General features: G+C 36.4%; 1 protein-coding gene across 3 annotated transcripts in view; it reads right to left on the bottom strand.

The window, feature by feature from the left end:
- The window catches only part of ADGRL4 (adhesion G protein-coupled receptor L4), a 137800-nt gene that overhangs the window by 56866 nt on the left and 67448 nt on the right, over positions 1 to 13486 (bottom strand). For all 3 annotated transcript variants that reach the window (XM_044944805.2, XM_044944804.2, XM_006056658.4), the window contains one exon: positions 5806 to 5958. In XM_044944805.2, the coding sequence (XP_044800740.2) occupies positions 5806 to 5958 (153 nt within the window). The remainder of the gene's footprint in view (positions 1 to 5805; positions 5959 to 13486) is intronic.

Here is a 13486-nt window from a genome sequence, read left to right as displayed (position 1 = left end):
CACTCTGGGCCTCAGCAGTAGAACCTACTGAGTTTAACGTAGTGATGGAGTATGTGACCACCACAACTGGCTGTGTGCCAGGATAGTCAAGGAGCTTCCACTATCCTTAGATATCACTGTATACCTCCTTGCTACCTAGTAGTATGAAAAGATTCATAAAATACTGAAAAAGTATCTCATGCTCAAATAGGATAAAACTGGCTTAGCCAAAATAAGTGTGACTGCCATTTTACATCACGGTCCACAATAATATCTCTTGCAATTTCTTGCAGGACCTAGGATCTGACAAAACCAGTATGTATCCTCCTTCCTACAGGTAAAGGTCCTGTGGAAGACCTTACTTCAAATCCTGACTCTAATTTTCATTAGCTCGATGACCCCGGGCGATACCATAAAATACCCTTAACTCAAAAGGGTTCTTTTTCATAACAAATGAGGAAATGTATGCAAAGGTGTTTGGAGGGGTGCCTAAGATACAGTAGGTGCCTGATATTGTAACTGAGAATCAGGTTCAATGATTCTATTCAGATTGTGTGTTCTCTTAATAGCATAAGCCCGTGAGTATGTAGGTTTAGAGAAAACACAATGATAATGAGTGTCTTGTTAAATTGCCATGTTTTGGTACTCCCTAGAGCTGTAAACGAGAAAAAGCACGCTTTCCCCCATTTTAATGAAAGATAAATTGCTGCCATATAATTATTTCAACTAGGCTAGAACTGATAAGCTGTATTTAATAAGTGATCCACTTTTTCCATTACCAAACTAACACTCAGCTTAATACCAATAACTTGCTTTCACTAAATGTAAGTATGTCATAATATGCACTTCCTTGTTCTGCAAATCAAAAATTCATTTGCTTTCTCATTAATACAATTTGCTTGTTTTTCATGTCTACAATGAACCAAACCAGCAGCATTTTATCATAATCTTCTTTCAAAGCATGATTATATGATTGCTTTAATTTTCCTAATTTTCATCAATACCTGAATTTTCTAATGTTGTGTAACTCACAGACTGCAAAAAAAAAAAAAAAAGATAAAATGTTCAATTACTGGAAGTAATTTGCAAAGACAAAATTGAATTTTAACATTATTCAAAGCCAGAAAAAAACTATCTGAGTACCTAAGACAACAAGACAAAAAAATGACAAGTAGTAAACACTGCTCTTATGAACACAGAAAACGTGAAGTCCTTGGGTTCTACTCATTTGGTTTTGGAAAGTCATACTACTGAATGCTTCAGTTTCCCCACTTGTGAACAATATCTCTTGGGAACTGGGCACCAGAAGTTCTATTTTACTGTGATTCAAAGGAGAAGAAAAATAGGAATGATGCTCAATCTCACTCAAAAACTTCTCCAAAGGATTATTTCATCTGTTTAAAAAAGTATTTCAAAAGACTAAAGATAAAGAATTTTGCTTGGGTAATTTCTTGTCGTGTGCCGGAGGTTTTCCTTATATATTTATAGATGTTCTTAATGACTATAATTGGGCTTCCCAGGTGGCACTAGTGGTAAAGAACTCACCTACCAATGCAGGAGATGCAATCCCTGGGTCAGGAAAGTCCCCTGGAGTTGGCATAGCAACCCACTCCAGTATTCTTGACTGGAGAATCCACATGGACAGAGGAGCCTGGTGGGCTAAGAGCTGGACACAACTGAAGTGACTTAGCACACATGCAATCACTATAATTACCAGATATGTCAAATTCAAGGATTAGCTAAACTTTCAAATCATAAGCAATACACTACAAGGCAAAACACTACGGTAAAAAGAAAATAGAATTATGCTTCTCTGTTCAAATTCCCTGAAGATTATCATAGTTAACAATGAAAATTACTACAGGACTGGAAAAAAAAAAACAAACAGAAAAGAAACAGTTACTCTGCTTCTGAGAAAAGCTTAATCTTTGAGGACAACAAAACTTGTGAGAAGAACAATTTTCCAGAGAAAGATTTTTTTCATTGAATGATCCATCAAACAGAACAGGTGGAAACTGAAGGACTCAATATTGGATGGTATGCATGGTAAGTTGCTTTAATGGTGTCCGACTCTGCAACCCTATGAACTGTAGCTCACAGGATATTGGATATTGGGTTTTAATCTAAGTTATTTTGTTTACTGAGCTCTTAAAAGAGCTAAAAGGAGAATTATCAAAAATGTAGGGCTCTTCCACAGTATCTCAATAATAACTGACTATTGGGAGGAAGTCTTAAATTACAAATGTATTCAGTTTAGTCGCTCAGTCGTGTCCAACTCTTTTGGAACCCCATGGACTGCCACATGCAGGCTTCCCTGTCCATCACCAACTCCCGGAGTTTACCCCAACTCATGTCCATTGAGTTGGTGATGCCATCCAACCTCTCATCCTCTGTTGTCCCCTTCTCCTCCTGCATTCAAACTTTCCCAGCATCAGGGTCTTTTCCAATGAGTCAATTCTTTTCATCAGGTGGCCAAAGTATTGGAGTTTCAGCTTCAATATCAGTCCTTCCAATGAATATTCAGGACTGATTTCCTTTAGGATGGACTGGTTGGATCTCCTTGCAGTCCAAGGGACTCTCAAGAGTCTTCTCCAACAACACAGTTCAAAAGCATCAATTCTTTGGTGCTCAGCTTTCTTCACAGTCCAACTCTCACATCCATATATGAGTGCTGGAAAAATCATAGCTTTGACTATATGGACCTCTGTTGGTAAAGTAATGTCTCTGCTTTTTAAAATGCTGTCTAAGTTGGTCGTAACTTTTCTTCCAAGGAACAAGTGTCCTTTAACTTCATGGCTGTAGTCACCATCTGCAGTGATTTTGGAGCCCCCCAAATAAAGTCTCTCACTGTTTCCATTGTTTCCCCATCTATTTGCCATGAAGTGATGGGACCGAATGCCATGATCTTAGCTTTCTGAATGCTGAGTTTTAACTTTTTCACTCTCCTCTTTCACCTTCATCAAGAGCCTCTTTAGTTCTTCTTCACTTTCTGCCATAAAGGTGATGTCATCTGTGTATCTGGGGGTTATTGGTATTTCTCCTGGCAATCTTGATTCCAGCTTGTGCTTCATCCAGCCTGGCAGTTCGCATGATGTACTTTGCATATAAGTTAAATAAGCAGGGTGAAAATATGCAGACTTGACGTACTACTTTCCTGATTTGGAACCAGTCTGTTATTCCATGTTCAGTTCTAATTGTTGCTTCTTGACCTGCACACAGATTTCTCAGGGTCTTAGGAAGCATCACTACAAACAAAGCTCATGGAGGTGATGGAATTCCAGTTCAGCTATTTCAAATCCTAAAAGAAGATGCCGTGAATGTGCTGCACTCAATATGCCAGCAAATTTGGTAAACTGAGCAGTGGCCACAGGACTGGAAAAGGTCAGTTTTCATTCCAATCCCAAAGAAAGGCAACGCCAAAGAATGTTCAAAGTACTGCACAATTGGACTTATCTCACAGGCTAGCAAAGTAATGCTCAAAATTCACCAAGCCAGGCTTCAACAGTACATGAACCATGAACTTCCAGATGTTCAAGCTGGTTTTAGAAAAGGCAGAGGAACCAGAGATCAAATCGCCAACATCCACTGGATCATCAAAAAAGCAAGAGAGTTCCAGAAAAACATCTACTTTTGCTTTACTGACTACACCAAAGCCTTTGACTGTTTGGATCACAAATGTATTACCCTCCATAAAATGTTGGCTTTCGGTCATCTTTGTGTGTTTTCTCTGTGCTTATGATTAATTTTCTCTAAATAAGAATTCTTTACATTTAAGAGATACAGACAGAGAACTATATATCCCTCTGTGGACTGAGGTGTATCAAAAGTAAACATGATCAGATGAAAAGACAAATGTCTTGTAGAGACAAGAGGGAATGGAAAGTATAGTTAAAATTGCATTAAATTTCAGTAATTAAGGTGTTCCAAGTTAGATTTTTTGATTAACTGAAAATTTTCTAGTTATATAGCTACAAAGTTAGAACTTTACTAAAGGTAAAGATATGTACACATTATATAACATTCTAAGACTAGAAACATGAGTTTAGGTTTGAGAAGAACAAACAGCAAGGTACTATACATTTTCTGGGAAGGTTTTAATTTCTCGAATATATTGTAATGATATAATCCAATAAAAATTTTTGCTGCAAACAATCCAGATAAAATCATAATTCAACAGAAAGAGATTTATTTTCTCATATTTTACATCATGTATGGCCTTGTAAAGTTTGATTCACTGTATCTACATGATCCAGATTCATGTGTGAGATTTAAATGGTCACCCATTTGAGATTCCTGTGGAAATATCAGTGGCATTCTAGGTAGAAGACTGTGGTTTTAACCTTCCCTTTATCCTAAATGTGTGACTCTTCACTTCCCTTGGCTATAATAGGAGAATATAATCTTCCTTATTTAGGTAAAAGAGAAAACGCTGTGAACGCGAAGTACACAAGACAGGATAATTTCTTTGATACAGACATTTCAATGAGAAATTCTCTTTGAACATTATCTCCTGACTTATCATGTGTGTTTGCCTGGAAAATTCCATGGACGGAGGAGCCTGGTAGGCTGCAGTCCATGGGGTCGCTAAGAGTCGGACACGACTGAGCGACTTCACTTTCACTTTTCTCTTTCATGCACTGGAGAAGGAAATGGCAACCCACTGCAGTATTCTTGCCTGGAGAATCCCAGGGACGACGGAGCCTGGTGGGCTGCCGTCTATGGGGTTGCACATAGTCGCTTCAGTCGGACACGACTGAAGCGACTTAGCATAGAATAGCATAGCATAATAATAACATTGCCAGACTTCTCCTTAGCTCACAGATGAGAACTTCACTGGGGCTGATCTAAAGCTTTAGTGTGATTGGATGTCTCTCATTTAACTATGAAAGGTAGAAGCAGTACCTTACCCTGGCCCATGGTGCATGTTCAGTCCTGAGCTTATCTCATATCTAGTCCTGGCTATGTGATCAAACTCTCAGGGCCTCAGTTCATCCACTAATTTTATACATAATTATCAATTATAATCATACTAGCTACTGGTAAACTAGGCAATTTTTGGAAACCATGATTAAGATGATTCATAATTTGTTTTCAAAGTTAAAGTCTTTGGTTCCAGAGAATCTGTCTGTGAAAACTGTTCATCTTTTCTACAGTTTTCTACAATTTTTGTCTCAGACTATAGTATCTGATAAATCAAATGTGTGACCAAAATACAATAGAATGACATTAAAAAATCGAGATACTCTCTCACAATATTTTACTTAGGAATTGAACTGCAATTACTTTTATCCCTCCAGAAGACACTGTAGTTACTTCTAAATAGGTCGGGATTCAAAAAAACTGAATGCAGATCTTAAATGTGACAAACTTTTGGTGGGCAGCAGCAGTGCTGCCTAGACTGAACATTACTAGTGTTCACAAGCAATGGCTATCTGAACACTTTCCAGGAAAACACGCGGCCCCTCTCAGAGTGCATATTTATAAAACCATCACTATCTGGTGATACTAATAGTAATTTTCTGGAGTGAATATATCACTTTAAAGTGTAAGTATTTATTCCGTTATTTGCCACCTTGCTAGATCTCGTAACATCACAATTTTTTTTTTTTTTTTTGTAAATTGATATTCTTCATCTTATACTCTTGGATAAATATACCATAGTAACTGATATCATATTGGAGAATTAAAAGAATTAATGAAGATTCTGAAAGTATTAACAATGGGGGTACAATCGACTGACAGAATTTGATTTGGATATTATCTAATCTGTGGAGGTATAAGCAATAAAAGATAGGTATAAATTTTAAGATAGGTAGCTGAACTTACCTACGCAGACGGTTCCATCATTAGTAATAAACTTGTCCTGGTTGCTGCTGGATCTGAAACCAGGTGCACACATACAGTAATAACTTCCCTGTGTGTTCGTACAGTTAGCATTTTCACCACAGGACTGCGTTAAATTTCCACACTCATTATCATCTGTGGACATATCAATTTAAAACATTATTCTTGTAGAATTGAGATGAATTCCTAATATTTTCCATCAGTTTTGGGGAATTTTCCCTGTTAAATAGTATAAGGTATGTGATATTATTTCTAAGAAAAATTGAAAATAAGAATTCACATTACATACTTGATTATTCTTGTTTAAATGTAAAACCTTTGCAGTTACAAAGCAAGGTAGAAACTCTTACTGCAAAAGCACTAAACAGAGCTATAGAATTTTATTGAATTATTTTTCAAATGTTTACATATAATTTAAATATCACAATGTTAATAAATATCTTATTGGTGAACTTACAATACTCAGTCACAATAATACTCACAATATTCAGTCACAAGCATACCATAAGATAAAAATGAAAAATCAGAGATTAGAAATTGATTTTTTTAATCATTTAGCATTTATTTTTGTCACGTACTCTCCAGAAGAATTTTGTGTTATCAGGTTTGTATCCCTTCATTTGCTAATATATCTATTTGTTATCATATGCATTGTGTGATATATGAAAGAGTATACAAACAGAAAAAAATAATATCATGATCCACAGTCCTTATCCTTATACTCTTATAATGTAATTTATCAGAGAAGATACATAGGTTCATAAATTTTTTTTAAAAATTAGAAAGCAGATTCATATTACCTGTCCAATGAATGAAATAAAAAATAAGTGGTTCTCAGAAGTAATTACGATTGGTTGGAGGAGACATTAGATCCCCTCGTGTGCTGAAATGTGCGTCCCAAAAAGATATACTCAAGTCCTAATCGCTAGTGTCTGTGAGTGTGACCTTACTGGGAAATAGGGCTTTTGCAGATATAATCAAGTTAAGATGTTCAGTTCAGTTGAGTCACTCAGTCATGTCTTTGCGACCCCATGAATTGCAGCATACCAGGCCTCCCTGTCCATCACCAACTCCCAGAGTTCACTCAGACTCATTTATTTAACTTATATACAGAGTACATCATGAGAAACGCTGGGCTGCAAGAAGTTAAGATGAGGGCATACTAAATTAGGAGAGGCCCAAGAGTGGTGTCTTTATAATACATTATAATATAATATAATGGTGTCCTTAGAAAATTCAGAAATGGAGTCATGGAAGACAAGGCTATGTGAAAACAGTGGCAGAGACTGAAAGTAATGTAGATGCAAGCCAAGGAGTCCCAAGGACAGCTAACTAGAAGCTAGAAAGACATAAGCAAAGATTCTTTTCTAGGCCCTACAGAGAGTGTGGACCTTCCAACTCCAGGATTTCAGACTTCCTTCTAGAACTGCGAGAGAACAAACCTGTGTTGTTTCAAGTCACGGAGTTTGTGCTAATTTCTTACTGCAACCCTAGGGTACTAATAGACCCAAACTGGCTAATCTCCAAGACAGATAAGTACTGATTAGACAAAGAGAAGCAAAGTAATTAAAAGGAAGGTAAAATCTGGGGCAAATATTCAAACATAAGGGTGACTGAGATGTTTCTGAAGGCTGAGGGAAACCTAATCAGCGGGCCCAGGGAGAAGTCATAGGGGAACAGTTGTATGAATTGAGTTTGGAGAATGTCTTGAATTTTTATTCTCCATTTTAATCAAACCAAGGTTAATCTGGGGGATTCCAGGTAACTCAGCTGGTAAAGAATCCGCCTGCAATGCAGGAGACCCCAGTTCGATTCCTGGGTCGGGAAGATCCCCTGGAGAAGGGATAGGCTACCCACACCAATATATTTGGGCTTCCCTGGTGGCTCAGACAGTAAAGAATCTGCCCACAATGCAGGAGACCTGAGTTCGATCCCTAGGGTGGGAAGATCCCCTGAAGGAGGACATGGCAGCCCACTCCAGTATTCTTGCCTGGAGAATCCCCATGGACAGAGGAGCCTGGCAGTTACAGTCCATGGGGTTGCAAAGAGTCAGATTTGACTAAGCACAGCACAAGGTTATTTTTAAAGATTTATTTATATAACATTTAATTTATACACAGGTTATTGAATACATATATTGATAACTAAGAGTTGGAGATTTTCCTAAATATTTCATAAATATTACTTCACTTGTTGTTTACATACATTGTAAGAAGCAGGTGCCATTATTATTCTCTTTAACAGATGAGGAAAATAAGCCATAGAGAAGAAATGTAACTTGTCAAGGTCACATAGCTATTTAGTTAGAGCCTAGTAGTTTGGTCCAATGCCTGTTCTCTTTGCTGTTGCATCCTGCTGCCTCTGCAAGGATAGGTTTACAAAGCAAATATATAAGGTAAGAATGTATCTGATGGATTATGGGTCTGTTTTGAGAGAGGAAAAGATATTGAGGTAGAGATTTCAGAAGAAAAATAGAAACTTTATTTGTAGTCTGTCTCTCACTTAAATTTTATTTCCACTTAGTCATTTTCAAACATTACAGATATAAGTACAGAAGTTACCATATGATAGACAACTAAATGTGAAGTCCTCTTTTTTTGTTGTTTTCAAAAATTACTACTATGGTCACAGCAGGTAAGATTTGGAAATCCTATTTTTTTTAAGATATTTAACCTATGAGGCTCTATTACACAATTTTATTTTATTATCTATATGTTTTATCACTTTGACTTAGTATATTAATAGGCCAACTGCTACAAATATATCCAAACATGTAATGATTCAACACAATAAAAGATTCTTTGCTGCTCTAGTCAGAAGCCAAAGTTAGTGTTCAGGTTGATGGTGTAGCTTCTTGCATAATGGTTCAAGGACCCAGACTTGCTTCATCTAATGGCTCCACCACCCCCATCGGGCCTCCACACTGTCTGTATTTATCCTGGTGGGGAGCTGGGTTCAAACAGAGCATAAGAGAGTAATAGGCCACAACTATAAATGGCACCCATCACTTTTATACACATTCTATTTACCAGAATTCATTCAAATGTCCACATCTAACCACAGGGAAGCTGATGGGTGTAGGCCAGCTGTGTGCCAGGAATAAGAAAGAAGACATTTTGAACAGCTAAAGTTCTCTGCCATACTTCTTCTTTCACAAGTATGTGCTTGGTTGCTTCAGTCATGTCCGACTCCCTGTGACCCTATGGACTGTAGCCCGGTGCCTCCCTAGAGGCTCAGCGGTGAAGAATCTGTCTGCAGTGCAGGAGCCACAGGAGATGTGGGTTCCATCCCTGGGTCAGGAAGATCCCCTGGAGGAGGGCTCATATACATATACAACATGCCTATGAGGCAGGCATTATTGCTATTTTCAAATAAAAAAAACCTAAAGTATAAAAAGCTAGATTAATGTGATCAATGGCACACAGATAAGTGGCAAATTCTGACGACAGCCTTAGGTATTCTGACTGTCAAAGAGATCTCACTCTTCTTAAGTACTATGCTATAAAAAGTTAATAATAGCTATTATTTATTGAGTGTTTGTTGTATGCTAGACACTGTGATAGGATTACCTATCCTATTACCATAAAATGGAAATACATTGTGACCACATCAAAAGGTTGTTAAGAGATTACAAGGAGTTCATGAGCAGACAATGCTTACAGCGGCGCTTAGCATTAGTATGCAGTATACAGGTATACTATTTTCTATATACTGTTATTATTATTTACGTTACTAGAAATATGATCCAGTTGCACTCCACTTAAAATTCTTAACAGCTACTTGGCCTTTAATATGTAAAATAAGTCCTTCATAAGTGACCGAGACTTATCCCTTCTCATGAAGAAGTGAGCTTCCAAAGTCTGGAAATAAGTTTAAGCTGCTTATCCTTAGATATGTATAATAATAAATGTATTCTTAAAATATCTATAACAAAGATCTCAAAAAGTACAAATTCCATTAGTATATGGATAGAATATATCCATACTAAATACAAAGAGGAAAGATCAAAATTTGTTTCCTTATAACATTTGTACAAATTCCAATAATACAGTTCATGATAATTTATTGAAAAGCCACTGGAAAAAAATAAAATAAAACCTATTTGTAATTTTATTACATGAAGATAACCACTCATTCCATTTTAAAGATAATTCAGATTATGTAGACTCTCCACTTCTTTTGTATATGGCTTTATATAGTACTTTATTTTAAAGTTTTAATATTAACTTTATTTTGCTAAAAAATATTCCATGTTCTTAAAAGTCATTCAAAACATCAATAAAATGGTATCATTTCATTTTGACATAGGAAAAAAATACAATTTACTTATAATATATCTCTGAAATAGACTTTCAAATATTTGAGACCTGACCTTGACTGTTACCCTTGAGGTTCCAAGCTCAACAAGTGTAACACCTTTATTGCTCCGAGAATAACCTTCAATTCAGGCCTATCTCACAGTGAACTGTAGGACCCTGTGTCAAATTCATTTCCTAGGCCTGAGGTAGGCCTGTCCCTACAACAAAAGTGGAAGGCTCTTTGCTCCAAACATAGGCCTGAATCTCTACTTTCCTCACAGGACCATTTCATTTGCGTATAACCAGTTAATAAGAAAAACTCGTCAGTCTATGAGAAGCAAGATCATTCTCTCCAAAGCCTAGAGCAAAGCTAGGCCAGGCCTCACACCTAGTATCTTCTTCACGTTAAGACTTCAGGCCTCTTTTCATTTCTCCATAGGCACCTCTCTGACATTTTGGGTTCAATTCCATTGTTTCCTCAAAAGTTCTAATTTTCAGTATGTGGTCTGATTTACTCTAAAGTGAGTAAAAAGCTAGAGTACCAAGAGAAGACTTTTGAGCTCCCCTTAGAAGCTTCCCTGGTGTCTCAGACGATAAAGCATCTGCCTCCAATGCAGGAGACCTGGGTTTGATCCCTGGTTTGGGAAGATCCTTTGGAGAAAGAAATGGCAACCCACTTCAGTACTCTTACCTGGAAAATCCCATGGATGGAGGAAGCTGGTAGGCTACAGGGGTCACAAAGAGTTGGACACGACTGACTGACTTCTCTTTCTTTCTTTCTTTAGAGGCCAACAACTTGGAGACGTGTAAATACAAAGATTGAGTTCTCAGAAGCTTTGTTAGGCCAGGCAGGTGGGTGACTTAAGTCTGACTCCACCAGGAGCCAGACAATAGAAGGAAGTGTGGCTTATGATACAGGGAAGCACACAAATCTAAAGGATTTAAATTTTCAAAAATTTGAAAATCATATTTAAAAATTTTTTTCAGATTTAGCATTTGGCTAGGCATTTGTCACCCCTAAATTAAAGCATATAAATGTTGAGGGAGTTATGTAAATTTGCTGAAAATATGATAATAAAGTAAGAGAAATAGAAAGGCCATCATATAAAATGTTGAAGAATTTATACTTTATTAACATGTGTGTATTATTAATTTATCTATTCTGTATACAGATGTATTGTATAACTTTAGATGACTATATGCACACATATACTCAGAACGCAAACATATATGTCTATATATTCATTCAAAATAAATTAGACGTTTATTAAAATTACCTGAGAGCGTGTCACAAATTGACACAGAAGTATCTAAATCAAGTTGAAGAAAACTACTTCATACACATTGGATTTGACTCAATCATTCAGTTACTCAAATATTTATGGAACTTCCCAGTTCCCAAATGTGAATATGTCCACATTGGGAAATAAGTCAAAATTAATCAAAAAGTCAGGATCTGTGCCCTGCTGTCAGAGTTCACATTCTAAAGCAAGTTAACACAGAAGCATGTAATTGAGTTCTTATTAAAAGTTTCAATTTTTATCTCAAAATTTGACTCCTTTCACGGCATACTGGGAGAAGTTTATATTAACTTTAAAAGGAATTGTGCTCTCGGATCAGTTATTGGTAATATAGAAAATGATGAAGATCGCATCCCTTGTGGTCTATAGCTGCAAAAATGATATGCAAAAATACAGAGGAAAAGAATTCACTAGATCTGAGTTATTGGTCAGAGTTCAAGAAAACCAGCCATTTTATACCACCTGATTGTTTCTGAAAACAAATTAATGTACCGATATATCATTTGATTTCAATTTATTTTCAAGTTTTGGGTAACACATTAACCAGAAGAAAAAAACAAAACAAAATAAAAAACAAAGATTCACACTGACTTTTGTGTTTCTCCCTACTATGTAGTCTTGAGCACTTGACCTCTTAGCTTTCTTATCAAGAATTTGGAAATAAAAACATTTTCTAATCTATCTCCCAATCTTCTGGGCTGGATATATGATATAGGCGAATTCCCTAAATGGTCTGATTCCAATCTTGTTCCTTGAAATACCACTTATCTGAAAGTAACCTCTTCTCTTCCCCCAAGAGAGTGGAGATGGGCAAAAAATTATCTTTGTGAAGTAATATATAAATTTGAATTATTTAAATAGCTTTAAACTTCCAGTGTCTAACATAACAAAAATTAAGTTTCAAGGAGAAAATTTATTTGAATGAGTATAAGAAAATATATGACTGTTTCTTTTGTGCTCTTATCTCCATTGTTTATATCAATATATCAGTTTAGTCACTCTCTGTGATGCTATATTTAATTTCTTGTGGGATTATAAAATAAATATTTAGATTAGGATGTCACTTGAAAAATTCATTTTAATACCATTAAAGAGAAGACATATTATTTAAAAATGATTAAAAAAATGTTAATAAGGAGAAATATTTGGCATTCTTTCAGCAGAAATTCTTACTGGCTCCCGTTTAACACAGCAAGCTGAGCACTACAAGAACAAAGACATACACCTAACATATAACAACAGGATCCATGGCTGCTGGAGAAGACAGACAAAACCTCAAATTATTAGCATGTGTTGTATATAACAAATAAACAAGGTATTTAGCCGTATACTGGTAACTCAGAGAAGCAATGGTTTCCTTAGCAAGTTTTCAGGATAAAAGGGGGAAGGTTATTCTCAGAGGAGGTTTAGAAAAGGAAGAGATGATTAAGCCAAGCATTGAAGTATAAGAATTAACACAAACGAAATGGGCTCCAACAATCCATTCAGAACAAGGAAAGAACTCACCCAAATGCCTGAAGCCTGCAGGAAGAGAACAACTATTAGGCTGCCCAGGTGGCTCAGTGTTTAAAAATCTGTGTACCAATTCAAGAGAATCAAGAAACGTGGGTTCAATCCCTGGTTTGGGAAGATTCCCTGGAGAAAGAAATGGCAACCCACTCCTGTATTTTTGCCTAGGAAATCCCATGGACAGAGGAGCCTGGCAGGCTATAATCCATGGGGTTGCAAAAGGGTTGAATAGCGAATTAACAACATATTGTGGAACACTGGGTAGGATGGTAGAGACTGTAGGGCAAGATTCTATGCAGATAATTATGGTCTAAAGTGGGAAAATGCTTGCTAAACATTTTGGACTAAATTCAGTGGGTAAAGGATGAGCATCAGCAGATTTTATGTAGAAAAATCTGATTTGATTTGATCTCAAAACAATTTTTGAAACATAAGGAAAATGAGGTAAGACCCAGGTAAACCTGCTAAAACACTGTAAGACATGAAAAACTAAACATAGTCAAGAAGAAATTAGTAAAGTGGTTAGATCAGATATGTTTAAGTGTTAAAAGTCAG

The sequence above is a fragment of the Bubalus bubalis genome, chromosome 6, assembly GCF_019923935.1.
Source record: "Bubalus bubalis isolate 160015118507 breed Murrah chromosome 6, NDDB_SH_1, whole genome shotgun sequence".
NCBI classification, from domain to species: domain Eukaryota; kingdom Metazoa; phylum Chordata; class Mammalia; order Artiodactyla; family Bovidae; genus Bubalus; species Bubalus bubalis.
This window is presented reverse-complemented; position numbering and strand designations above follow the sequence as displayed.